The sequence below is a fragment of the Pituophis catenifer genome, unplaced genomic scaffold (genome assembly GCF_029215685.1).
Source record: "Pituophis catenifer annectens isolate HBS135680 unplaced genomic scaffold, rPitCat1.0.hap2 SCAF_2, whole genome shotgun sequence".
Classification (NCBI taxonomy): domain Eukaryota; kingdom Metazoa; phylum Chordata; class Lepidosauria; order Squamata; family Colubridae; genus Pituophis; species Pituophis catenifer.
Genome location: NW_027256882.1, coordinates 284,853,670 through 284,880,421, shown reverse-complemented (window position 1 = coordinate 284,880,421; position 26,752 = coordinate 284,853,670). Strand labels below are relative to the sequence as shown.

Genomic DNA, 26,752 nt, shown 5'->3' with positions numbered 1-26,752 from the left:
GATACAAATCCAACCCTCTTTTCCCTAAACTAGTACTAATTATGGAAATCTAAATTCTCATATATAATCAACCCCCCTTTTTTTTTTTTTTTATATAAATATATCTATAAAATGACTTAAGAGATCTAAGTAATATTAGATATAAAATTATAAAGTTAGAGAGGAAAACAGAGTTCACTTATTAATATCACAGATAATCAAGAGAAGGATAGGAAAGATATAAACATATAAATATATGAGTATAAATATATTGTTTTATAGTGTTTATAGTATTTACGGAATTTTAGAGTACAAATAGGAGATCTTCAATTTCCCTCTTTGCTGGGCTCCAACCCAACTCGATGGTAATAGTCTCTGCCAGAGCGTCTTCTTGTTCAACCGCTGCTGTTCCACTCTTCCGATTCAATGGAAGCACTTCCTGTTTGGTGCAAGCCTCTAACAGCTAGTCACTGTATTTCTTCTGCTTTCTTCCACTCGATCCCAATACCAAAAGCCAGCAACACCGATGGTCTTTCCTTTTTCTTTAACTCTCTCACCACACCGCACTCTCCAAAGCTCCTTACAGACGCAATCCACTCTCCCCGTTTTCTCGTCTGCTCTTCGGCTTGTCGGATCGCCGGGAGTACAAGCTGCTCCACCTTCTCCGTCTCTGCCTCTCGCCGCTCCGAGCACTCTTCTCCCGACACCACCGATCCCCTCTCTGCTGCACGATCGTAGGTATAGGGGAATAGGCTTGAATCTGTCACCGCACCTCCGATCTTCTTCTTAGCTTCCCGTCTTTGTTGGCTATTGCTGCTTCGCGCCCGCCATCAATGGCCGGCTCACCGCGTTGGCTAGGCAGAGCCGCCTGGTCAAGCGAGAGGTGATCGCACCCACTTCCCGCTTGCCTGGCTTCCTCTTTTGCCCGCAGGGCTCTCCGGGTCCCGCGTCCCTCGAGGGGATCCCCAAAACGCGATGTTAAAAGGTGTTGAGGAGCAGCGAGCTCTCACTCAACACCCTGTCGCTGCAAATCACCAACCGGAAGTCTATTTTCCTATATCTGTCTTCCTATCCATCTTTGGCAAGCAACGAGAGAAACTCTAAATATCTAATGCAACATTTGAACGTGAATCACTAACAGTTTTATGTGAATGGGTTTTATATGAAACCTGAACCCATAACTGTAGATGTGATACCTTAAAGCAGTTTAAAAAAAATAATAATATTCCTCTGAGCATCAGCATTTGGAATCATTTGTAACCACATTCATTTGCTTGTTTTCTATAGCAGATTATAATCTTAATTGTCAGGCTCAGATTTTTAGGTGTGTGTACACCAATGTACCAGGGGTGGTTTCTAAGATTTGTTACTACCGGTTCTGTGGGCGTGGTTTATTTTGTGGGTGTGGCTTGATGGTCATGTGACAGTGGGCATGGCTTGATGGTCATGTGACTGGGTGGGCATGGCCAACTCAATGTCACTCACGTCAAGGGGTGCCTCGTCTGGCCCCTCCCCTCCCAGCCATTCCTTGTCACACCCAGCCTCAACGTATCTATAGTTCTGTAAAAATGTTGTTCACCTTTTTTCAACTTTTATTATCTACATACTATAGATGTACTTTCATGGACCACTGTACACATCTCTAAAGTACATTGTTACCAGCATCTCTAATATTTATTTTATAAACATAAACTTAAACATAAACTTTATTTTATAAACATAAACATAAACTTAAGGGTATTCTGGGGGATTCAAAATGATACCAACATTTGGTGCTTTGATTTGCTGCATACAAGCTTGCCTTTATTATTTTAATTTAAAGGACTTTTTATTTATTTATTTATTTATTTTTATTTATTTATTTGTTTGTTTATTTTAATTTGTATACCGCCCTTCTCCAGCAGGACTCAGGGCGGTGAACAGCCAGAATAAAACAGAACATACAAAATTTAAAAACAGTTTAAAAATAATTAAATATTTTTGGCCGCAATTTAAAACAAACCCAATTAAAATCAATTAAAATTAACCAAAACTATGGGATCAAGCCAGCCTGGCTAGGTGAAATAAATAAGTTTTCAGGGCCCGACGAAAAGTCCGAAGGTCTGATATTGTACGTATCTCTGGGAGGAGGTTGTTCCAGAGGGCGGGCGCCGCCACAGAGAAGGCTCTCCCCCTGGGGGTCGCCAGCCGACACTGTTTGGCGGACGGCACCCTGAGGAGGCCCTCTCTGTGCGAGCGTACTGGCCAGTGGGAGGCTATTGGTGGCAGAAGGCGGTCTCGTAAATACCCCGGCCCTAAGCCATGGAGCGCTTTAAAGGTGGTCACCAACACCTTGAAGCGCACCCGGAAGACCACCGGGAGCCAGTGCAGCTCGTGCAGGAAAGGTGTCACATGGGAGCACCCCGTCGCTCCCATAATCCCCCGCACGGCTGCATTCTGGACCAGCTGGAGCCTCCGGGTGCACCCCAGGGGGAGCCCCATTTAAAAAAATAGAGTCAATTAGGAGAATATATTTGGCAGGTGTCATGGGATCTAACCCTCTGGTCTTTTGCTTTAGCTGTCCTACCTTCTACTTGTCTTCCTTTGGGCTCAAGTTCCATCAACAAAAGTTCCTTAGCATCATAGCACTATCAACAATTCACCAAGGATTTCAAAATACTCAGATTCCAAAAAAAGAAGAATAATTACATTCCAGATTGGCTTGAGGTAGATCTGCCACACATTTGCTCCTTCTGCTTTATCAAACAATTCCCGCTGTGTAAATATCATCATCCGGGTAGACTTTCATTATCTTCCTTTAGTCAGCAAAATAAGTCCTTGTATTATCTTACCTTTGTCTCTCGGCATTTATGGTTCTCCCACAGTGGGTGATGTTTAAAAATAACTTCGCTAATTAAGAGTCCAGAGCAGCCATGCTTTTATACATGAAGCAAAATATCCTCATGAAACCAAGACTTTAAGACCTCAGAGGGACTCCCTTCATTACGCCTAATGATCATTCTAATCAGAAGCCTTAATAACGCCATTAGTCAATCTTTGTCTAATGGACCAACAAGTCCACTTTGCTGCTGTGAATTCCAAAGTTCTGGTTAAAAGCAAGACTGGAAGGAACAAGATTGAACACAGAGTTGGAAGGGAACAAATTGGCTGCCCAACCTGTGCATGAAAACCTACAGTGATGGGAGTACACACAACTTCAGGAGACAGCTTAATAGCCCTCACAATCAGGAAATTCCTTATTATTTTGAGTTTGGGTCTCTCTCTGTAAAGCTTCCATGACTAGTTCTTGCCCTGCTCTCTGGAACTACGGAGAATAAATCCACATTTCTCTGCGCCTACCACAGGGGAAAAGGTGTGGATTTATCTTGCAGAGTATCAATGAGATATCATCTGCTTGAATCACCCACTCATTTAGTCTTTACTTCACCCCTAGAAATTTTCCCACATCCAGTCATTCTCAACAAGAGCATATTAAACATATCCATATCAGTGGTGAAATCCATTTTTTTTTTACTACCGGTTCTGTGGGCGTGGCTTGGTGGGCATGGTGTGGCTTGGTGGGCGTGGTTTGGTGGGCGTGGCAGGGAAGGATACTGCAAAATCTCCATTCCCTCCCCACTCCTGGGGGAAGGATACTGCAAAATCTCCATTCCTACCCCACTCTGGGGCCAGCCAGAGGTGGTATTTGCTGTTCGAAGTCACAACAGCTTTGAGAAAAAATGACTTGTGACCATTTTCACACTTACGACCGTTGCAGCACTCCATGGTCATGTGATCAAAACTTGGACGCTTGGCAACTGGCATGTATTTATGATGGTTGCCAGGTCCTGGAGTCATGTGTTCCCCATTTGCCACATCTTCTAAGAAGCAAAGTCAATGGTCAAGCCAGAGTCACTGCACAACTGTATTACTCACAACTGCAGCGATTCACATAACAACTGTGGCAAGCAAAGTCATAAAATGGGCCAGAACTCACTTAACAACCGTCTTGCTGAGCAATCAAAATTTTGGGCTCAGTTGTGGTCATTTTTTAAAAAAAAATTTTTTAATTTGATTTATATGCCGCCCTTCTCCGGAGACTCAGGGCGGCTTACAATGCGCTAAGCAATAGCCTTCATTCTTTTGTATATTTATACAAAGTCAGCTTATTGCCCCCCACAACTGGGTCCTCAATTTACCAATCTTAGAAAGGATGGAAGGCTGAGTCAACCTTGAGCCTTGGCGAGATTTGAACCTGCAGTAATTGCAGGCAGCTGTCTTAATAACCAGCTTAATAACAGGGTGCCTTAATAATAATAATAATAATAATAATAATAATTTTATTTCTATACCGCCCTTCTCCCGAAGGACTCAGGGTGGTGTACAGCCAATTTAAAAACACAAGACACAACAATAATTAAAAATTAAAATAATTAAATAGATTTGGCTGATTTAAAACCCCAAAAATTTAAAATACCCCAATTTAAAATTATTAAGTTGATAGCCTGGCCTGGCGGAACAACAGGGTCTTCAATGCGCAACGAAACACCCGGAGGTCGGAGATCTTGCGTATTTCCGGGGGCAGTTCATTCCACAGGGCAGGGGCTCCCACAGAGAAGGCCCTCCCCCGGGTGTCGCCAGCCGACATAACTTGGCTGATGGCACCCTGAGGAGACCCTCTCTGTGGGAGCGGACTGGTCGGTGGGAGGCTATTGGTGGCAGAAGACGGTCTCGAAGGTACCCGGGTCCTATGCCATGGAGCGCTTTAAAGGTGGTAACCAATACCTTGAATTGCACCCGGAAGACCACTGGGAGCCAGTGCAGCTCGTGCAGGAGGGGTGTCACGCGGGCACAACGAGTTGCGCCCATAACCACCCGCGAGGCCACATTCTGGACCAGTTGGAGCCTCCGAGTGCTCTTCAAGGGGAGCCCCATGTAGAGAGCATTACAATAGTCCAGCCGGGAGGTGACAAGGGCATGAGTGACCGTGCGCAAGGCGTCCCGGTCCAGAAAGGGCTGCAACTGGCGGATCAGGCGAACCTGATAAAAGGCCCCCCTGGCCACAGCCGTCATATGCTCTTCTAAAGACAGCCGTGCGTCCAGGACACCCAGATTGCGAGCCCTCTCTGTGGGGGGCAAAGATTCACCCCCAATAGTCAGCAATGGCACCTGCTGACTATATCGGGATGCCGGCAGCCACAGCCACTCGGTCTTGGACGGGTTGAGTCTGAGCCTGTTCCTCCCCATCCAGACCCGCACGGCCTCCAGGCAGCGAGACATCACATCAAGGGCATCGTTGGGGTGGTCTGGGGTGGAAATGTACAGCTGAGTATCATCAGCGTACAGATGACACTTCACCCCAAAACCACGGATGATCTCACCCAGTGGCTTCACATAAATGTTGAACAGAAGGGGCGAGAGGACCGACCCTTGTGGCACTCCCCATGCAAGATGCCTCGAGGTCGACCTCTGCCCCCCTGCCAACACGAACTGCGAGCGGTCGGAGAGGAAGGAGGAGAACCACCGCAGAACGGTGCCCCCTATTCCTAACCCTCTTAACCGCCGCAGCATGATACCATGGTCGATGGTATCAAAAGCCGCTGAGAGATCTAATAGGACTAGGACAGAGGAGCAACCCCTGTCCCAAGCCCTCCAGAGTTCATCCACCAACGCGACCAATGCCGTTTCTGTGCTGTGCCCCTGCCTGAAGCCCGACTGGCACGGGTCTAGATAGATAGCTTCATCCAGGTGCCCGGGCAGTTGTCGTGCCACCACACTCTCAACAACCTTCGCCACAAAACGAAGGTTGGAGACCGGACGGTAGTTAGCTAATTCAGCTGGGTCCAGGGAAGGCTTCTTGAGGAGGGGCCTCACCACCGCCTCTTTCAAGGCGGCGGGAAAGGCACCCTCACTCAGAGAAGCAGCTATAATCCCCTGGAGCCAGCCTCGTGTAACCTCCCGGGAGGCCAGTACCAACCAGGAGGGACACGGGTCCAATAAACATGTGGCGGCACTAATCCTACCCAGAACCCTGTCCACATCCTCGGGAGCCACAGGATCAAACTCCTCCCAGATAATATTCTCAAGGCATGCCCCTGTCTCCTCCCCTGGACTCATCCAATCGGAGTCCAAGCCATCCCTAATCCGAGCGACTTTATCATGCAGGAATTGCACAAAATCCTCAGCGCGGCCTTGCAAGGGATCTTCCCACACTCCCCCCCGAAGAAGGGAGTGGGTCACCCTAAACAGGGCGGCTGGGCGGTTCTCTGCAGATGCGATAAGAGCGGAGAAATGGTTAGATTTCGCCGCTTTTATCGCCACTAGGTAGGTCTTGATATAAGACCTCACCTGTGTCCGGTCGGAATCGGATTGACTAGTCCTCCAAATGCTCTCTAGGCGTCTTTTCCGACGCTTCATCTCTCTCAGCTCCTCAGAGAACCAAGGAGCCAATTGAGATCGGCATCGGGTCAGAGGCCGCAAAGGCATGACGCGATCCAAAGCTCCGGCGGCCGCACTCTCCCAGGCGGCCGCCAGCTCTTCAGTCGAGTCGTGTGCCAGAGTCTCAGGAAACGGCCCAAGCTCCATCAGGAACCTTTCGGGGTCCATCAGGCGCCTGGGATGGAACCATTTGGTCGGTTCCATCTCCCTGCGGCGGGGGAAAGCGGTAGGAAAGTCTAAGTGAAGGAGCGAATGATCTGTCCATGACAAGGGTTTGATGTCTAGATCCCCTCTACCAAGATCATTCAACCACTGACCAGAGACAAAAATCAGGTCCAGAGTGTATCCCCCTATGTTAGTTGGGCCTTGAACTAACTGGGTCAGGTCCATGGCCGTCATGGAAGCCATGAACTCCCGAGCCGCCTCTGACGCCTCACCCGCAGACGGAAGGTTGAAATCCCCCATGACAATAAGTCTGGGGGTGTCAACCGCCACCCCGGCAATGACGTCGAGTAGCTCGGGCAGGGTCGCTGCCACGTGGCAGGGAGCCAGGTACGCAGTCAGCAAACCCATCTGCACCCCACGGCCCCACTTCACAAAGAGGGACTCACATCCGGCTATCTGAGGAACAGTGGTCTCCCTCGGACAAAGACTCTCCCTAATAATCACCGCCACTCCCCCACCCCTCCCCTGGGCCCTTGGCTGATGAAATGCACGGAAACCTGGTGGGCACATTTCAATGAGGGGGACCCCCCCCTCTTGGCCCAACCAGGTCTCCGTAATACCTGCCAGGTCCGCACCCCCCTCTAAAATAAGATCACAAATGAGGGGGGCTTTATTAACGACCGACCTGGCATTACACAACATCAGCCGCGGACCCTGGGCTTGAGACTCTGCACAACCCAGGACACGAGTCGCGCATTGGGGGCCGGGGTGCATAATTACTTGTAGACAGCGTGTGCGCACCCCCAGCACATGATATGGCCCCCTGCGCCCGTCATACCTGCCCCTCCCACTCATTGTTTCAATTACACAGCCCTTCCTATCGTCCCCCTGCTCCCCGGTTAAATTTCCTTTCACGACCCCTCTGTTGCAGCCAATCGACCCATCACCCCGCTCAGTTGCTATCTGAACCCCCCCGGGTCCACTTTTACAACCCCCTCCCTTCCTCCCGGGTCCCCTTAAAATTTTGGTTAAAAATTTAGCTAAAAAACCCCTCAACCCCCTTCTCGCACCATGCCACCTCTCGGGGTTCCAAAGCCCGTCATTAAGGTAGGCCCTCGATAGAGTGGAGGGCCAAACCTGCGAGAGGGGGGAGTCTCACAGTGCACATAGCTCCGCCGCCGAGTACATCAAATAAGATCAGAATGAGAAAGCAGTTTGGTAGGGTCCACAGAGTCCTAGGACAGAAGGTCTTTTATAAGCAGCAACCCGGAATCCCCTGCTCTCTCACAGCAGCCGGCCAGATGTCCAAAAGGCAAGGAATTTGATGGTATCATCCCTTCTGATAAAAGATAATTCAAACAGCCAACTTCCCTCAGGGTCCACAAAATACTGTCCAAGTCCCCATCTGCCGGGAGTTTCGATGGAAGTAATTAATATGATTTGATTTGATTTGAAGCGGGGTACAAATAAAGCTGCCCAGTAGTTGCCCAGTAATTCCGTAGGAGGATAGATGTATACACAAGGGAGAGGAGAGGGGGAGGAAGGCTGACTCCCAGGCCGATAACAGGGCCAGAAAGTGGGGGAGGAGGGGGAGGAGAGGCCACCCATGGAGGCCCCATCCCAGAGCCATCCACCGGACTCTCCAATCCCAGATCTTTCCATCCCCCCTCGTCATTTGAGCCATATCATGCCTCCGTTGGCGACCTCCGCTTCGCCTCTCCGCCAGCATCGAATGTCCAACAACTTCCACCTCACCCTTTTTCGCAGCCATCTTTATCCAGCTAAACATCCCCTCCCAATCGCTGCGCAGCGGCTGCCATTGCCACTGCAACTCCGCAACTCCACCGCCAGTGCCAGAACGTCCTCAGTCCACCATCGGCACCATTGGTCCTGCCACGTCGTCGCCGCTGTTCTGACAGCCGCCAACCAGCGAGCAGGGAAGAAGCCGGCATCGCTGCAGCCAGTTTCCCTGATCCTCCTCACGGGGCGCCTCGCGGCATCCTGCAGCCTCCCGCGGCGTTCTTCTTTGCCTCCCCTCACCCAAGCATTCCGGAGGGCGAAAAAGCCCTCAACGGGTTGAGGGGAAACTCTCCCAGGCGGGGGTGGGGCTGCCGATGGTCCTGACAGCCCCAGGAGACCCGAAACCTCCAAAATGCTGCCCGTCCTGACAGCGACTCAGGCCGGCATCGCCATGTTGGAGCATGCGCAGAAGGCTCTTGGTAGTACCTGTAATTCTATTATTTTTTCCTTTTATCTGAACTAATTGTGACTCTTGAGTTTAATTTGCTAGTCTACGATCGAATAAAGATTGACTTCATTTTATTGGAGAAGCAGACCACAGCATGCAAGAAAAACAACAATAAATAAATCCGTAAATCAGAAGGGAAAAGTTTGCAAATGGGAGTAAATGCATGAGTAAGAAGATATAGGCTAAACCAGTAGTGGGAGTCAAATCCTGTCGCTACCAGTTTGCTTCTGCACATGCACAGAGAGACATCCAGGTGGGTGGGCGGAGCCTCCCACCACCACCGCTACCAGTTCGCTACCAGTTACCGGGCGAACCAGTAGCAACCCACCACTGGGCTAAACGTAAGTATAGGAATGAGGGAAGGGAGACATAAATGAATGGAGAGAAGAAGGGTGGCCTGTGCATTTTTGCTTTTGAAATTTAGATTTCACTGCAACCAATGCCTGTGTGGGAATCCCCGGTACTATGGCCTAAACACAGGGATGGGCAATTAATAACCTGTGGACTTCAACTCCCAGAATTCCTGAGCCAGCCATGCCAGCCAAGCTCAGGAATTCTGGGAGTTGAAGTCCACAGGTTGTAAAGGGGCCATAGTTGCCCACCCCTGCCTTAAAAAAGAACAGGACCTTAATATCTAAACAGTTTTGTATTTGTACTACTTGACTATTTGTATTACTTTGCTTTGGGCAGCAAAATGGAGAGAGGCATGCAAGCTCTTTCTTTTTTTCCAACTTGAACTATTTACCTAACCCTGTTCTTTCATCTTAGGGCTACCTGCCTACATTCTATGGTGCCGCTTACATTGGAAGGATGCGTTTGCATTCCGTGAGTTAATTTTAGTTATTTTAAAACCAACAGGCTCAATGAGGCATTTGTGAGCTGCTTTTTTTTAAAAACAAAAACAGGCAGCGCTCAAATAGACTTTCTCCTCAGTGTAATTTCATTAATTCCATATTCATTACAGAGTCACGCACCGTATGCTATTTCAAACAGCCATTGTATTGGCAGCTAGTCTATGATTTTTAGCTCGTCCTGCGTAGGAACAGCCGAAGGCATTTTATTCTAAAATCTACCGTGAGATATCACCACCCCTTTCACTGTAACAGAAGATGCCAACCTGCAGTATGTTGACTAGATCAGGGGTCTCCAACCTTTCGGACCTCAGGGACCACTACATTCATAATTTTAAATCCTGCAGACCACTAATACGATCTGCCTTATGACTGGGTGGGTGGGCGTGGCTAGGTGATCATGTGACTGGGTGGGCATGGCCAACTTGATGTCACTCATGTTGAGGGGCAACTCACCAGCCTCTACTCGCCCCTCCCTCCCAGCCAGTTCCTTGCCTGCCCGCCCGGGCTCCTTAGGGCCCCAACAGGAAGCAGTTGTTGGAGCTAAGCAACCACTATGAGAAAGAGTTGGCAAAACAGCTGGCTCAGTTCAAATTGGATCTGACTGAGAAGGAGGCTCAACAGAAGCACCTCACTGAGTAACTACGAGCATAGGCTTTCCAAGCAGAGGGAAGAGCTGTGGGAGTGCAAGGCCAGCTAGCGGTGCCTGGAGGCTCAGCAGGCTGAGATGGTCAGCCAGTTCCAGGCCATGATGCAGTCCCATTGGAACAAGGCCCTGCAGCTCTTTGCCACCAGTGGCACTTCCCTCCAGCCTTCACCCAAAGCCCCACACCAGGAGGCTGAAACAGACCCAAAGTCAGAATTTCTGGCCCCCTCTGACCCACATAAAACGATCCCAAGGGGGGAGACTCTCTGCAGCAACACAAACGTTCATTGCACGTATCTGGCCCAGGGGCCGTAGTTTGAGGACCCCTGATTTAGTGCAATATAAAAAATGCAAATAATTTTTATGCGGACCACCAAACTTTTCTCGCAGACCACCAGTGGTCCATGGACCACCAGTTGGTGATCGCTGGACTAGGTAACACCCTCCAGTCCTTTTCATGAAAAAAGAAATACTCTGTCCTTTTGCTAATTTATCAATGTCACAGAGATATGCAGAATAACAGAGTTGGAAGGGGCCTTGGAGATCTTCTAGTCCTACCTTTTGCTAAAGCAGGAGATGCTTTCTCTGTTTGTGCATGTGTTTGTGAAGACTTTTGTTTCTATAGAAATCTATCCTACAGGAATGAGCAAAGAACATAGGTTTTGTTTTGAATTGATTAGAAAGTTCTGGGTTGGATCCCATCCAGTGGTGGGATTCCAATTTTTTTACTACCGGTTCTGTGGGCGCAGCTTGGTGGGCGTGGCTTGGTGGGCATGGCAAGGGAAGGATACTGTAAAATCTCCATTCCCTCCCCACTCCAGGAGAAGGATACTGCAAAATCCACATTTCCTCCCGATCAGCTGGGACTCACGAAGCAGAAAATAGATGGGGATGGGGCCAGTCAGAGGTGGTATTTACCGGTTCTCCGAACTACTCAAAAGTTCCGCTACCAGTTCTCCAGAACTGGTCAGAACCTGCTGAATACCACCTCTGATCCCATCAGAATGAAACTTGATCTCTGAACTTGGTTGTTTACTTACAGACGTTTCATTATCCAAATTGGGTAACATTTTCACTACTAGTCAGAGTACTATTAATCAAACACTAATATAGAGGAAGGATAAGAACAACACAATGTCTGATTTACTCAGCGAAAACAACAATAACGCATACAATGAAAGTGTGAAGACATAGGGAATATCTGTTTATAGATATGCACAATGATGGAATTTGTATCTTGAATGGCAAGGCAATGAATGCTACGCAGTAAAACATACAGGTCATTTCTACCAATCATTGTTCCAAAATCACATTTCATCACTTTGCCCCATGATTGTCTACACGAAATTCATCCGGGGGGGGGGGACTTTATTCCTATGGGCCAAAAGAGATGAAGATGGGGATCTGTGGAGGACAGCTTGGGCTTGGTCCATAACTATGAATGCCTCTAGATTTCACCAATCATGTGATTCACTCCAAATTGATGATGCAGGGAATTCCCACTCAAGTGTGATTTTTTTTTCGCCACCAATACTTGTGCCATTGATTTGATTGTGTACCATTTGGTTGTGTTGACTCTTAGCTACCACAGAGTCAGACTCTTAAGATGCCACAGAGTCCCCAATTTGGTGTTGGAAAAGCCCAGCCAGACGGAGAGGAGAGACCAAGCAGGGAATTAGCCTTGAATCCTTGTGCTTCCACAAAAGATCCAGATGTTCTGACTTAGGCTTCCCCAGCAGCATGAAGCCAAGTCCTCGTCCCGATAAACCCCTTTTATTTAATTTACAGTGAATTCCTCTCCAGCAAAGTCTTTCCTCTCCCACAGACTTTCAAGATAGTTCACAATTACCGGCCTTTATCAGGCTTGGAGAGTGGCCAGGCCGATATCTTTCAGACGGCAAGAATGCAGGAATGAACTAATTGTCTCCTGCAAACTCCACTCCCCTTTTGATCCTCTTTTATTCCCTCTGGGAGGGGCCATTCATCGTCCACCTGTGGCCTTACTCCCAAGTCGACCCTTGTTCTTTAGCTGTTTCCTTCATCTGGCAACTCTGCGCATGTGCACCCTGGGAACAGGCTCCAGCTGTTCATCTGCCTCCGAAGGCAGCTGATACCTGTCATACGGCCCTGACCTCATCTCTGCCTCTGAAACAAGCATTCGTCAGAGCCTTCCCCAGGCTCCAGGACTGGCCCATGTTCCTCCCCAATCTTCTCACTGTCCGAATCTGCTGCCAGCTCTGCTGGCTGCTGGCGGGCCACAACACCAGAACTGGCCTCCTAAACTCCATAGAGGTTTATCTATGTATCAACAGTAGAGACCTTCAAATTTCTAAGTTCTACCATATCGCAAGATCTAAAATGGACAGCTAACATCAAAAACGTCATCAAAAAAGCACAGCAAAGAATGTTCTTTCTGCGCCAACTCAGAAAGCTCAAACTGCCCAAAGAGCTGCTGATCCAGTTCTACAGAGGAATTATTGAGTCTGTCATCTGCACCTCTATAACTGTCTGGTTTGGCTCTGCATCCCAACAAGACAGACACAGACTTCAGAGGATAATTAGAACTGCAGAAAAAACAATGGCTACCAACCTGCCTTCCATGGAGGACCTGTATACTGCATGAGTCAAAAAGAGGGCTGTGAAAATATTTACAGACCCCTCGCATCCTGGACATAAATTCTTTCAACTCCTACCCTCAAAACGACGCTATAGAGCACTGCACACCAGAACAACTAGACACAAGAACAGTTTTTCCCTGAACACCATCACTCTGCTAAACAAATAATTCCCTCAACACTGTCAAACTATTTACTAAGTCTGCACTACTATTAATCTTCTCATTGTTCCCACCACCCATCTCCTTCCACTTATGACTGTATGACTGTAACTTTGTTGCTTGTATCCTTATGATTTATATTGATATTGTTTCCTGATTGCTTATTTGTACCCTATGTCTATCATTAAGTGTTGTACCTTATGATTCTTGATGAACGTATCTTTTCTTTTACGTACACTGAGAGCGTATGCACCAAGACAATTTTCCTTTCCAATTTCACACTTGGCCAATAAAAAATTCTAATTCTATAAAAAATTCTAATTCTATCTGTTCCTCAGAGAAGGTGAGCAGTCTGAGAAGATTCCTGTATAATAGGTAGAAAATAATAAAGTAGTTAGCTTGAACTCTAGTTGTGTGGGTCTGGCTGCTTGTGACTGACACCTGGTCGTTCAGATCTTCCAAAAGGGCAACCACTCCCTCTGTATCTGAGTCCATCCACTCTGCTGCTGGTCATCCTCTTTTACTTCCCATTTTTTCCAAAATTACACACTTCTCAGAATAACACTGGTGGTTTTATCTTAATGACAGACAGGTAAGAACCTTATCAATGCCCAAAGTTCACACCCTAATTTTAAAAATTCCTGTTTTAATTGTATTCTTAATGTTTTACAAACTACCAAATATTATGCGGTTAAGAGGAACTGTCCTGGTTACAACCTTTCCTTTTTTCATACATATGCACATTCTTTTATCCTGGTTTAGTACGATTATTAGTACTAATTATAGAGGTTGGAGAAAGCAGGATTCAAAATAGCTCAGTCGTACAATTTTAAAAGTTATATGTTTTATTACAGAAAGCTTTGGAATGTAGTGTAATTGACGTTTTCTTTTGAACCTGAGGCTTTGATAGAAGAAGTGCTAGAGTTTATTAAACTAATTGTGACTCTCAAAGACTTTCATCACCCATAGTGTTAAATCATTACATTCAGTAGTTGGTTTCACTTACCTAGGCTACCGGTTCGGAACTGCGAGCGCACAAGCTTCACTCGCGCACGGCGCTTCTGCGCACGCGTAGAATCTTCTGCACATGCACAAAGAGCCCGTGATGACGTTCAGGCAGGTGGGTGGAGCCTCCCGCCACTGCTGCTACCGATTCGCCCGAATCGGTGCGAGCCGGTAAAAACCTACCACTGATTACATTGTTGGCTTATTTCTGTGTCTATATCTGATGTGTGAAGCTGCTTTCCATGTCAAATCTGGATGACCAATAGTTCCAGGCCACATAACACCTTCAAATCTTTCGAGTATTGTTAGGCACAAAAGATCAGGACCATATGTTAAATTGTATTTACAATTTAGGATTATATACAAGAATCTAGTCAACTAAAGTTGAAATCAGAATCAGTGTCAGAGAAGGGTCAACAGAACTCAGTGGGGGTGGGAGGTGCTTGACTTGGATTGTTTATGTCAACATAAGAATTCTAAGCTGCTGACACATTTAACTCCACCACCAGCACCCAGCTCTGCCTGCTCTTCTCCTACAGGTATGGCAGTGGTGGGTTCTAACCGGTGTTACCACCGGTTCTCTTTGCACGCGATCGGCGCAAGCGCATTGGATTTCAAAACAGGTGAGGCATGGCAATCCCCTCTGCCACGCCTTTCAGCTGGGCTAAAAACAAAGGAATAAAGGTAGGTATAGCTTTATACCTACCACCCAGCTGATGTTTGGAGCGAACCGGTTTGCTCTCATGTCAACATATCCACTACCGGCTCTCCCGAACTGGGGAGATCCAGTAGCAACCCACCACCGAGGTATGGGCTCTTGAACCCTTCCCAAAACTGCCATCAAGCTGGAATGTGGGATATGATACATTAAACAATTATTCAATGCAGGCAAAGTAAGGATGTGAATGGCATTCAATTTACACATAAATCAACCAGAGTTAATTTTTTATTAACTCTATTTTCTATTCTATTATTAGCTCTTATATTCTATTCTAGGAAGAGTGGAGCTCACTACTACTTAAAGATCATTTCAAGTTCAGCCTAAGAAAGCTATCGCATTCTATTTTATGGCTTAATTTTCTGTAGGAATTTCTCTGATTCGTTTAATGAACTGTGAATAAAATAATCCTAGATCAATGTCACTTTTGAATAAGGCCTCATAATACCAATTGGTTACTTGGTTTAGATAGACTTAAACTCAATAAACAGCTGCCAGCTTTAACAGTGATGGATTTGTATATGACTAACAAAGGACCAAAGCTCCCATCATCAATTTTTCATATTGATAGACCGGGATCCCACAGTGAAGCTTAAAGGACCAGGAAATATCTCCGGTGGCGCACTGGTTAAAAATGCAGTATTGCAGGCAAACTCTACCCACAGCCTGAAGCTTGATCCTGACGGGGCTCAAGATTGACTCAGCCTTCCATCCTACCAAGGTTGATAAAAGGAGGACCCAGATTGTTGGGGGCAAATGCAAACAATAATGCTTCTACATTGAAAATCATTCAGAAAGTGCCATGGGGCGGTATATGAGCCTAAATGCTATTGCTATGTACAGTATTTTTGAGCATAAAACATAATGAAACAGTGATTGTTGAACATCTTGATTTAAGCTCAGGACTGAGCAACATCTAGGTCCGTGATGGCAAACCTGTGGCACGCATAGCCATATCAGTGGGCACATGAGCTCAGCACCGGCCAGCTGATTTTTGGGTCTTCTGAGCCCACCAGAAGTAGGGAAACAGGCTGTTTCCTGCTTCCGGAGGGCCTGGTAGGGAAGGCCCGTTTTTCTTTCTCACCGGGCTCCAGGGCCTCTCTAGGAGTCTGGAGAGGGCAAAAACTCCAGGGCCTCTCTAGGAGTCTGGAGAGGTGGGGAACTGAAGTTGTCAAACGGGGCGTTTTCGGCCTCCGGAGGACCTCTGGGGTGTGGGGTGGGGAAGGCCGTTTTCGCCCTCCCCAGACTCCTAGAGAGGCCCTGGAGCCAGATGAGAAAGAAAAACAGGCTGATCGGGCCATCGTGTGCCACTAGCGGGGGGAGGGGGGTATATAGAATTATTGGTGTGGGCACGCACGCGATCCCCCTGCTCCCTCTTCCTGGCAAAAAGGTTAGCCATCACTGATTGAGGTCATAGGTACCCTTGAATTATAAAGTTCATACATTTAAAAAATAACCAGAAGCTCTACAAATAGACCCAAAGTCTCATAATTGTTGGATAAAGCTTTTGCAGTCATTAAATTTAAGGAAAGAGCACGCCAGGATAACAGGAAGTTAAAATGGGAAAAGTCATCCCATGGTTAGATAAAAATCTGAAAAATCCAGATGAGCCTACTAGTGGTATCCTCAGGTCACTGGTAGACAGTAGTGGTACTCGGCCGGTTCTATCTGGTTCGGCCGAACTGGTAGCAGCAGCGGCAGGAGGCTCCACCCACCTGCCCAGACCTCATCACATCCCGTTTTTGACATTCTGCGCATGCACGGAAGGTCCTGCACATGCGCTCACATTTGCGAAACGGTAGCAAAGATAAGTGAATACCATCCCTGCTGGTAGACCTCTTATAGTCTTGAACCCATGGGGGGAAAGTCAATTAACCCATCCATCCACCCTTAGTTGCCCATCCCTGTTCCTCCTAGAAACCAATCAGTTGTTATTATATCATATTATAAGTTTTGTTTCACCCTCCTTTTGTTCTTTTTTTAATTTGCAATCTGTTTACAGACTGTAGAGTTTGTTCTTAGCACTCTCGAGGCTCAAGGAAGTTGGGAGTGTTTAACAAACATCACCAGGAAGTTATTTCAATACTGCAGGGTAAGATGAGTGAAACATTACACCGCTCTCCTAAGCGACAATGTTCAAAATACGCACAAGGATCAAACAGCACATTACGGAAGGAGGAGAAAGCCTCTGTGCCCATTTTTATTAAAAGCCACAGAAAAGAAATTGGAAGATAATTCTAAATGCAGAAGAACCAAGAAGAGAAGGAGGAAATTTTTAGCTCTGTTCCTATAGACAATTTTTGGACACAATTTCATCCTAGAAGGAGCCTTATCAACAACAGGGAACAAACTGCATTTTTAATAATAATAATAATAATAATAATAATAAAGGGCTACCCCGCTATTTAGAAATCCTAAATTTGCCGGACTTGAACATTTTGACTGTACAAAAAACCACCTTACTCGGAACAGCTTACATCCTCCGACGATACCTTAACAGTTCCTAGGTCCTTGGTCAGGACTCGAGCTGCTGAGCTATTAACCAGCCTCAAAGGCTGTGAATCTCACTAAAGATTAACCAATAAATAATAATAATAATAATAATAATAATAATAATAATAATAATAATAATAATAATAATAGGAGTCCTTGGAGCAATACCCAAAGGGCTACCCCTCTATTTAGAAATTCTAAATTTATCGGACTTGAACATTTTGACTCTACAAAAAACCACCTTACTCGGAACAGCTTACATCCTCCGACGATACCTTAACAGTTCCTAGGTCCTTGGTTAGGACTCGAGCTGCTGAGCTATTAACTAGCCTCAAAGGCTGTGAATCTCACTAAAGATTAACCAATAATAATAATAATAATACTCGGCACACTGGGTGCTGTGCCTAAAGACCTAGGCAAACACTTACAAACAATTGGCGTTGACAAGATCCCCATTGGTCAGCTGCAGAAGGCGACCTTACTGGGATCTGCTCGCATAATCCGCCAATACATCACGGAGTCCTAAACGCTTGGGAAGTGTTCGACTAGTGATTTGTAATACGAAATCCAGCATGGTTATCTCGTTTGCTGGGTGGGCGTGGCATGGTGGGCGTGGCCTAGTCAGCCTCCTGCACCACAGCGGGGGGGGGGGGCATTTTTGCCCTCCGGAGCCTTTCCTCGAGCCTCCAGGAGGGTGAAAACAGCCTCCCCAGGCTCCGGAGGGCTCTAGAGGCCGGAAGTGGGCCTGTTTCCGGCCTTCCTGAACTTCTGGTAGGCCCGTTTTTCAGCCTCTCCAAGCCACCGCGCGCACCCTGAACTTACCTGCATCCAAAACGGGCCGCATGGGGACTCCTGAGAGGGGTAGGCGGAGCGGGGCGGGGCCAGCCAGGAGTGGGATTTGGGGATTCTCCGAACTGCACAGAATCTTAGCTAAAGGTTCTCCCAAACCCCTGCGAACCCCCAGCAGCCCACCCCTAAGTAAAAGGATCTCAAATCATGCAGAACTAAGATATTCAGATTGAGGAGAAACTAAAGAATATTCAAGTTGTGTTCCTATCCTGTTCCGTAGCTGTACAGGTAGTCCTTGACTTACAACCACAATGGGGATCACACTTGGCCAAATAAAGTATTCAATTCAATTCAGTTCTATGGACTGGAAACAAGACTCCACACCCATTTGCAGGACTTCGATGACCCTGAGGAGACAGACAAACCTCCAAATGGCCTCAAATGGACTCTTTAAAAGAATGCAAATGACCAGCTGTCTGCAAGGAATATAAATCCTTCCATTCCCCACTATCCAGTCAGAGCTGAAGAAGCTTCTTGGATGAGAAGCGAAACGTCTTCAAAGAAACACAAGGAAGTCCAGTTGCCACTTAACAACCGTGTTACTTACTTAACAACTGCAGTGATTAACTTACTGGGAATTCTCAGCCAGCCTGGCATACAGGTAGTCCGCAACTTACGACCATAATTGAGCCTATTCCTAAAAATTCCTAAAAATTCCTATTGCTAAATGAGACAGTTGTTAAGTGAGTTTTGCCCTATTTTATGACCTTTCTTGCCACAGTTGTTAAGTAAATCACTGCAGTTGTTAAGGAAGTCACACAGTTGTTAAGTGAATCTGGCTTCCCCATTGACTTTGCTCATCAGAAGGTCACAAAAGGTGATCCTCATGACTCCCGGGACACTGCAACCGTCATAAATATGAGCCAGTTGCCAAACATCTGAATTTCGATCACATGACCAGTTCTAAGTGTGAAAAACGGGCATAAGTAACTTTTTTTCAGTTCTGTTTAATGAATGGTCGCTAAACGAATTGTTGCAAGTCAAGGACTTCCTGTATTGTGTTCAGGTAGATCTTATATTCCTGCACTACTCTTGGAATTTAAAAAAAAAATTAAATATGCTTATTCAACATCAACAGTTCCACCAGGGAGTGCAAATGTTTCTAATTATGCAGAATCCACCCTATTCTTAAATTCACTTGAAAGACAAAAACTGCAGCAGAAATCCCTATGATCCACACAGGACAACCCACGGGTCACTTTGGACTGCAATGCAGGTTAATTTCAGTACAGGAGTGGGTGGATAAAATCCTAATTAAGTCTGAAGAGCTACTCCTGCTTATCACAATTCTGAATCTAGCTCGAGTGTTATCGATGATAAAAGTTATACAAAAAGAACCAGTCCTTAAAAAAAAAAAAAAAAGTAATGAAGCTAATAAAAGGGAAGCAAATAATGAGGGCGAATGAAAAGACAGAGAAATAAACCATCATTGCAAACCTTGGTGGGCTCTGATCCACCTTAATTTAATTTAATTAATTTAATTAATTAAAATTTATATGCCGCCTCTCTCCGAAGACTCAGGGCGGCTTCTCTCAGCCTTGCAAGGTAGACAAGAAGCAGGGCCGGAAGAACTAATTCTACTTTATTGTAAAGTGAGATTAATCTTGAGCATCAAAGATGAAAGTGAAAAATTTGGACTGCAGCTTAAACATCAAGAAAACAAAGATAATGACAACTGCAAAGAACACACTGGGCAGAACGCGGATCGACAATGTGACCATAGAAACAGCAAAGGAATCCATCTTCATGAGGTCTAAAATCAACCAACATGGTGACTGCAGCCCTGAGATCAGAAGGCGTATAACATTTGGAAGAACTGTTGTGGCCTGCCTGCGGCCAGCGGAGCTGGTAGCAGACTTAGACAGTGAGCAGGTCGGGGAGGAACATGGGCCACTCCTGGAGTCTGGGGAAAGCTCTGATGAGTGCTCTGCATCACAGGCAGAGATGAGGCCAGGGCCATCCGACACTTATCAGCTGCCTTCGGAGTCAGATATCAGTGGGGCAGAAGAACAGCTGGGGCTTGTTCCCAATGTGCGCATGTGCAGAGCTGCCAGGAGAAGGGAACAGCTAAGGAACAAGGGCCGACTTGGGAGTAAAGACACAGGTGGATGGTGAATGGTCCCTCCCATAGGGAATAAAGAGGAGCGAAGGGGAGGGGAGTTTGCAGGAGACAATTAGTTCAATTCATTTGGGTGAAGATCTGTTCCCAACTTCTTGCCAAGTAATTGCTGCTACAGCGTAGCATTTGGAAGATATCGGCCTGGCAACTCTCCAAGCCTGATAAAGGTCTGTAGTTGTGAAATCTCAGGAAAGTCTTTATCCCGGGACTTTGCTGGAGAGGAATTCCCTTTATCCTAAATAAAAGAGGTTATATCGGGACGAGGAGTCTGCTTCATGATCTTGGGAGGCCTAGGTCAGAACTGCCATGTCCAACATGAATAACATCTGGAAGAGTAAAGACGTCAGCCTCCCAACTTGATGCAAATTAGTTAACACAATAATTTTTTCCAATTGCTACTTATGGCTGCAAACCATGGACTCTGAAAAAGGAAGATAGGAGAAGGGTGGACATCTTCGAGCTGTGGTGCTGGAGGTGACTATTACGCATCCCAAGGACTGCAAAAATCACAAAGAAGTCCTAGACTGAACATCACGAAAATAAATCACCAAAAATATCACTTGAAGCCAAGATTGCCAAACAGAGGTCGTCATACTTTGGACATGTCATGAGAGCTGACTCACTCGAAAAGTCAGTCATGCTGAGAACGATCAGTGGAAAAAAGAGAAGGGGCCCGTTAGAAATTCTGTTTATATAAAGCACCACACAGAGCAAACAAAGAATACAGTCACCATGTGCTTTACTGCTCAACTATTTTTCTGTAACAGGAAACTCTATTTAGAACAAAAGAGCATAGAGTATATACCATAGATGATAGATCCAAACTTATAAATACTGCCATCTACTCGCTGAATACTACTGTAGTTGCTGCATAGAAACACATTCTAACAATGAATTCCAACAAAGCCGCCCTAGCACCCACTGATTGGACCAGTGGTGGGATTCAAATAATTTAACAACCGGTTCCCTGCCCTAATGACCTGCTGGGTGGGCATGGCTATGGTGGGCATGGCCAGGGGGTATGACAGGCAGCACTTGGCCTCCTGCACACCCCTGGGAGAAAAACAGGCTGGGGGGGGGGGGCATGCTGCCCCACCGTGACCCATTTTGGGCCTAGGAGGCCTCCCTTAGGCTTCCTGGGAGCGAAAACAGGCCGCAAGGGGGCACCCCCCACCCCGTTTTGGGCCTAAGAGGCCGCCCTGAAACCTCCTGTGAGCCAAAATGGGGCATGTGGGGACTCCTGGAAGGTCAGGTTCGGCCCGAAATGGCCCGAACCAGCTGAATCCCACCACTGGATTGGACACTATAAAGGATGACAGTGGGATGGAGGATTACTGAAGGAGGCGATGCGAGACAGAGGGGCATGGAGAGTGCTGATCCATAGAGTGGGTGGGGGTCAGACATGACTGAAAGGTTGATGATATTAACAGAATCTTGGAAGATTGAAAGTATATATCTCCCCTTTCACCGTTACAGCCTGAGAAACTAGGAAGGGTCCCTTCTAAGGCATTTGCCGTGCCCACAATCACTACTGTGGGTTAAGTTGCCTTTTACCCGGGCATTCCCTTAGCTGTATCTCTTCTCCCTGTCTCTCAAGGTCATTCCCACATACCTTACCTCCTCATTCTCTGCCACGACCAAGAATTCTTAAAAGAAGAACAGTCAAGAGGAAGAGTAAAGCAGAAGATTTTGAAAGTTAAAACCACAGGCTCAATGGACAAACAAATGGGAACATCTTATGGAACTTGGGTTTCATACATGATAAGATTTTGAACCTACCAGCCAAAATTCAACAATAATACTGATTTATTATTTAGCAAACTTTTATTGCTACTTATCTACCAAAAAGAACCTTGGCAGGGGACAAAATCAAAGAACTACACAAACTTAAACCAATAAACTACATTCAGGGCCTTATAAAAACTCATTTTCATCCATCAACATCCTGGCCCCAGACATCTACAACACATCCTTCGCAGATATCTCAAAAGTTTGCATCATGTTGTTCCACTTGCAAGTGTTGTGGGGAGAATAATGAAATATGTTATGCAGAAGAATGGAAGATTAAAACAAAGGAAATTCTAAGCAACTTCAGCTTTTACGAAGCATTTTTAATTCACCAGAAATGAATATAAGGAACCAACTTCCCTGCAACCTAACTGGAAAATGATACTCTCCATCATCAAGGAACGATGGGAGTTCCTTGACGATGAAGGGCCTGGTGGCTCAGCAGACCGATAGCATTGTGATTAACACCAGATGTCTGCAATTACTGTAAGTTCGAATCTCACCAGGCTCAAGGTTGACTCAGCCTTCCATCCTTTCTAAGGTAGGTAAATTGACAACCCAATTTGTGGGGGCAATAAGCTGACTTTGTATAAATATACAAAAGTATGAAAGCTATTGCTTAACTCATTGTAAGCCGCCCTGAGTCTCCGGAGAAAGGCGGCATATAAATCAAATTTTTTTTAAAAAAAGTTTAATCACATTTAGAGAGGATCAGATTGAGGGAAATGATCTTCACGCCAGTTGATATGACACAACAAATGCATTCTCACGTTTCTATTTATTAAACCATGAGGACCAGGGTATAGATTAAGAAATAACTAAAAAGAGGAATTAAATGGAGCTTCTCAGAGTTCTCAGGCACTCTGTTTTCCCCTCATTCCAAGATTCATTGTGAAGATTTCCAGAAGCCTAATCATAGTTTACCTCCTAAATTTGAATCTATTTGTTCATTTGGGGCAGGGGTGTCAAACTCAACGCCCATGGGCCGCATCTGGCCCGTGAGGTGTTTAAACCTGCCCTAACTGCAAGACTGCCCTGGAAGTGGCAAAAGACCAGCCCGCAGCGCCTCGGTCCAGCCCAGGCCAACCAGGCGCTAATCTGTAACCTTGTGGCGGCCATCCAGGCCGGACCGCCGCCAGCCTTACATCCACAGCAGGGCCTCGGCCCCGGCCCCGGCCCCAGCCCCTGGGCATGCACACAGGAGGCAGTGAATATGTTCAGGGCCTGGTTTCCCTGAGGACTTGTTTGTTTGTTTATTTATTTATTGGTTCGATTTATATGCCGCTCTTTTCTGGAGACTCAGAGCGGCTTACAATGCGTTAAGCAATAGCCTTCATACTTTTTGTATATACCTGCTTAGTAGGGCTTTCGGCCGCCCCCTAAGCGGTGTTCTTTTTTATACAAAATCAGCTTATTGCCCCCGCAATCCGGGTCCTCATTTTACCTACCTCGGAAGGATGGAAGGCTGAATCAACCTTGAGCCTGATGAGATTTGAACTTGTAGTAATTGCAGGCAGCTGGTGCTACTTAATAGCATTTTAGTCTGCTGTGCCACCAAGGCTCTCAGAACTGTGTTCTGAGCGCTTCCCTTTCACCCAGGACACCAGCGCTTGCACACTTGCCGCCTCCTGCACGCACACCCAGGGGGCGTGGCCAAGGCAGCACCACGGATCTAAGGCCGGCTGTGGTCTGCCCCGGATGGCCACCATCAGGTAGCAGATCAGCACTGCGGCCACACCAGTGTTTCCATGCCCAAACGATGTTGAGCTGGCCACACCCACCCCAGCCACACCCATGCACCCCGCCCCCCGGCGATCAACCACAAGCCTGATGCAGCCCTCAATGAAATCAAGTTTGATACCTCTGAACTAGGGTAACCTCAGTCTCCATTTAAATACACGTATCGGTAGAAAGGAAAAAAAGTTTCACACTCACCTGGCCATTTGTTTATATGCTTCTTCCGCAACTGCGAAAATATGAGGATCCATATCACCCATGTTTTGGCCGCTGTAGGCGTAGATGACATCTTGTCCATAAATTGGCAATTGTTCATAAGGATTTATGGCAACAAGCACGATACCTTAAAATTAACGAGAATGCAAACACTTTAAATGATACAAAAACAAGAGAGGCACAAATTACCCACAAACAGAGTAGTTTAAAGATGACTCACTGGTCACTTCATAGTGTCAACGGGTTTTTTTTTTTTATTGTGCATCAATTTACAAGTTCATTGCAGCCAAGCTGTTTAAATAAATAAGCAAGCAAGCAGAAGCATTCGCCCCCACTTTTTGTTTTATAGGTTCAGCAGGTTTGAAGGTTTTCCAAATTAAAATTCAACTGCCACAAGTTTCCTAAGCTGGCAAAGTTAGGTCTCAACCAGAAAATTATCTAAATAAATAGTCCTCGACTTACTTACCATAATTTCTGTTGCTAGCAAGATGTTCAGTGAGTTGTACCCAATTTTATGACCTTTTTTTTTTGCCAAGGTTGTTAAGCAAATCATTGCAGTTAAGTGAATCATGAGTTGTTAAATAAATTCAGCTTCCCACATTGATTTTGCTTGACAGAGGCCAGCTTGGAAGGTTACGAATGATGATCGCATGAATGCAGGATGCTGCAAGCATCATAAATACACACCAGTTGCCAACACTCCAATTTTGATCATGTGACCGAGCGGATATGTGAGAACCGGTCAAAAGTCACTATTTTCAATGCCGTTGTAAATTTGAACAGGTGTTAAATGAGTGGTTGTAAATTTACCTGTACAGGTAGTCCTTGACTTTGACCACAATTGAGCCCAAAATTGGTCTGTTGCTAAGCGAGACATTGGTTAAGTGAATTTTGTTCCATTTTACGACCTTTCTTGCCACGGTTGTTAAGTGAATCACTGCACTTTTTAAGCTCGTCACACGGTTGTTAAGTGAATCTAGCTTCCCCATTGACTTTGCTTGTCAAAAGGTCGCAAAAGCGGATCACATGACCCCGGGACACTGCAATTGTCATAAATATGAGTAAGTTGCCAACCATCTCAATTTTGATCATGTGACCATGGGGATGCTGCAATGGTCATAAGTGTGAGAAATGGTCATCAGTTGCTCCATTGGCTGCTGATTTGCTTCCGGGTGCAACTCAAGGTGCTGGTTGTCACCTTTAAAGCCCTTCGTGGCTTGGGACCACATTAGCTGAGGGACCATCTCTTGCTGGTCACATCTACCCAACCCATCAGAGTTGGGAGGCAGGGAATGTTGCGGGTCCCGTCCCCGAGGGAGATACACCTGGTGGGACCTAGAAGACGGGCCTTCTCTATGGTGGCTCCCTCTCTCTGGAACATCATTCCACCAGAGATTAGGATGTCCCCCACTCTAATAATCTTCAGGAAGACTGGGTTCTGCCTGGGGAACCCAGAGGGGGATGCAGCCCATTAAATGTGTTAGGATATGGTTTGAGCCTAACTATGTTGTACAGGCAATATAAGTGTACTGTTACTTTAAGCTGTAACTGTATTATGTGGCTTTAATGCTGAGTCATGCTGTAATCACATAATTACTGGTTGTGAGAATATTTAAGCAAAGTTTCTGTAACGTGTTCAGTTGCTGCTATGATCTGCTGTTGATGATGAAGCTGCAATGATGAAGCTGCCGTTGTGTATGAAGATAATGAGAGGATGAAGCTGTGATGATAAGCTACCATTGAGAGGAGGTGCTATCTGTAATCATTGTTTGATGGATCTGCAACCATCGTGAACCAGAGTGAGTTTGTTATTCTAACCAACTACTGTTTGTTGGGTAAGAAGATTCTGTAACTACTGGACTGATTTACTGGCAAAGACTTGGAATTTGTTTAAAGACTATGAGACTGTTTTTCTACTATAAAGTAAGCTTTTGATAAACCAATTTGCATATCTCTTATTCATTGCTCTCAGCAACGTTTCACTGTGCAATCTACTCTGCTGGTTGGTAACACAACAACAATAACCTTAACAAAATGGCTTGTGTGATCTGCTCTCACTGGGACGGGGGCAGTGGTGGGTTCCTCCCGGTTCAGTCCGGTTCGGCCGAGCCGGTAGCGGTGACGATATGACGTCACCTAACTGGTTCTCCCCCCCCCACCCTCCCACCCCCCCACATTATTCTTACCTTTTATTTGGCCCCACCCCCAATCTATTGCTGCCTCCTGAGTCCCAGCTGATGACTAGAGGGAAAAAAACTGTTTAAACTCTTGCTGCGGGGCTTCAAAGGGCCGTCCTGCAGCTGATCAGTGTTAAAAGCAAACAAATGAGTCAGGTCGTAAGTGCGAGGACTGGTCGTAAGTGCGAGGACCTTCCAGAAATGACTGACCAGCTAGCCACGCCCACCTAGTCACATGACCTCCAAGCCACGCCCACAAAATAAGCCACGCCCACAGAACCAGTAGTAAAAAAATTTAGAACCCACCCCTGGACGGGGGGTGGGAGGTGGAGGGTGATTTTGTTATGTTGCACTATATTAATTTATTTGATTCTTTTTGTTAGTTTTTATTGTTTCAAATATGGTTTTAGATTCTGTAAGCCGCCTTGAGTCCCCATGTGCGAATAGGCAGCAATATTAATTAATTAATTAATTAATTAATTAATTAATTAATTAATTAATTAATTAAGTCATTTTTTTTCCCAGTCACTAAATGAACTGTTGTTAAGTCGAGGCCTATCTGTAGTCT

At 46.1% G+C, this 26,752-nt stretch overlaps 1 protein-coding gene across 1 annotated transcript in view; it reads right to left on the bottom strand.

The window, feature by feature from the left end:
• MYO5B (myosin VB) overlaps positions 1-24,066 on the bottom strand; it is a 231,029-nt gene extending 206,963 nt beyond the window's left edge. The window contains exon 1 of the mRNA XM_070935994.1: positions 23,990-24,066. Within this exon, the coding sequence (XP_070792095.1) occupies positions 23,990-24,051 (62 nt within the window). The 5' untranslated portion in view covers positions 24,052-24,066. The remainder of the gene's footprint in view (positions 1-23,989) is intronic.
• Between the last annotated feature and the right edge of the window lie 2,686 nt (positions 24,067-26,752).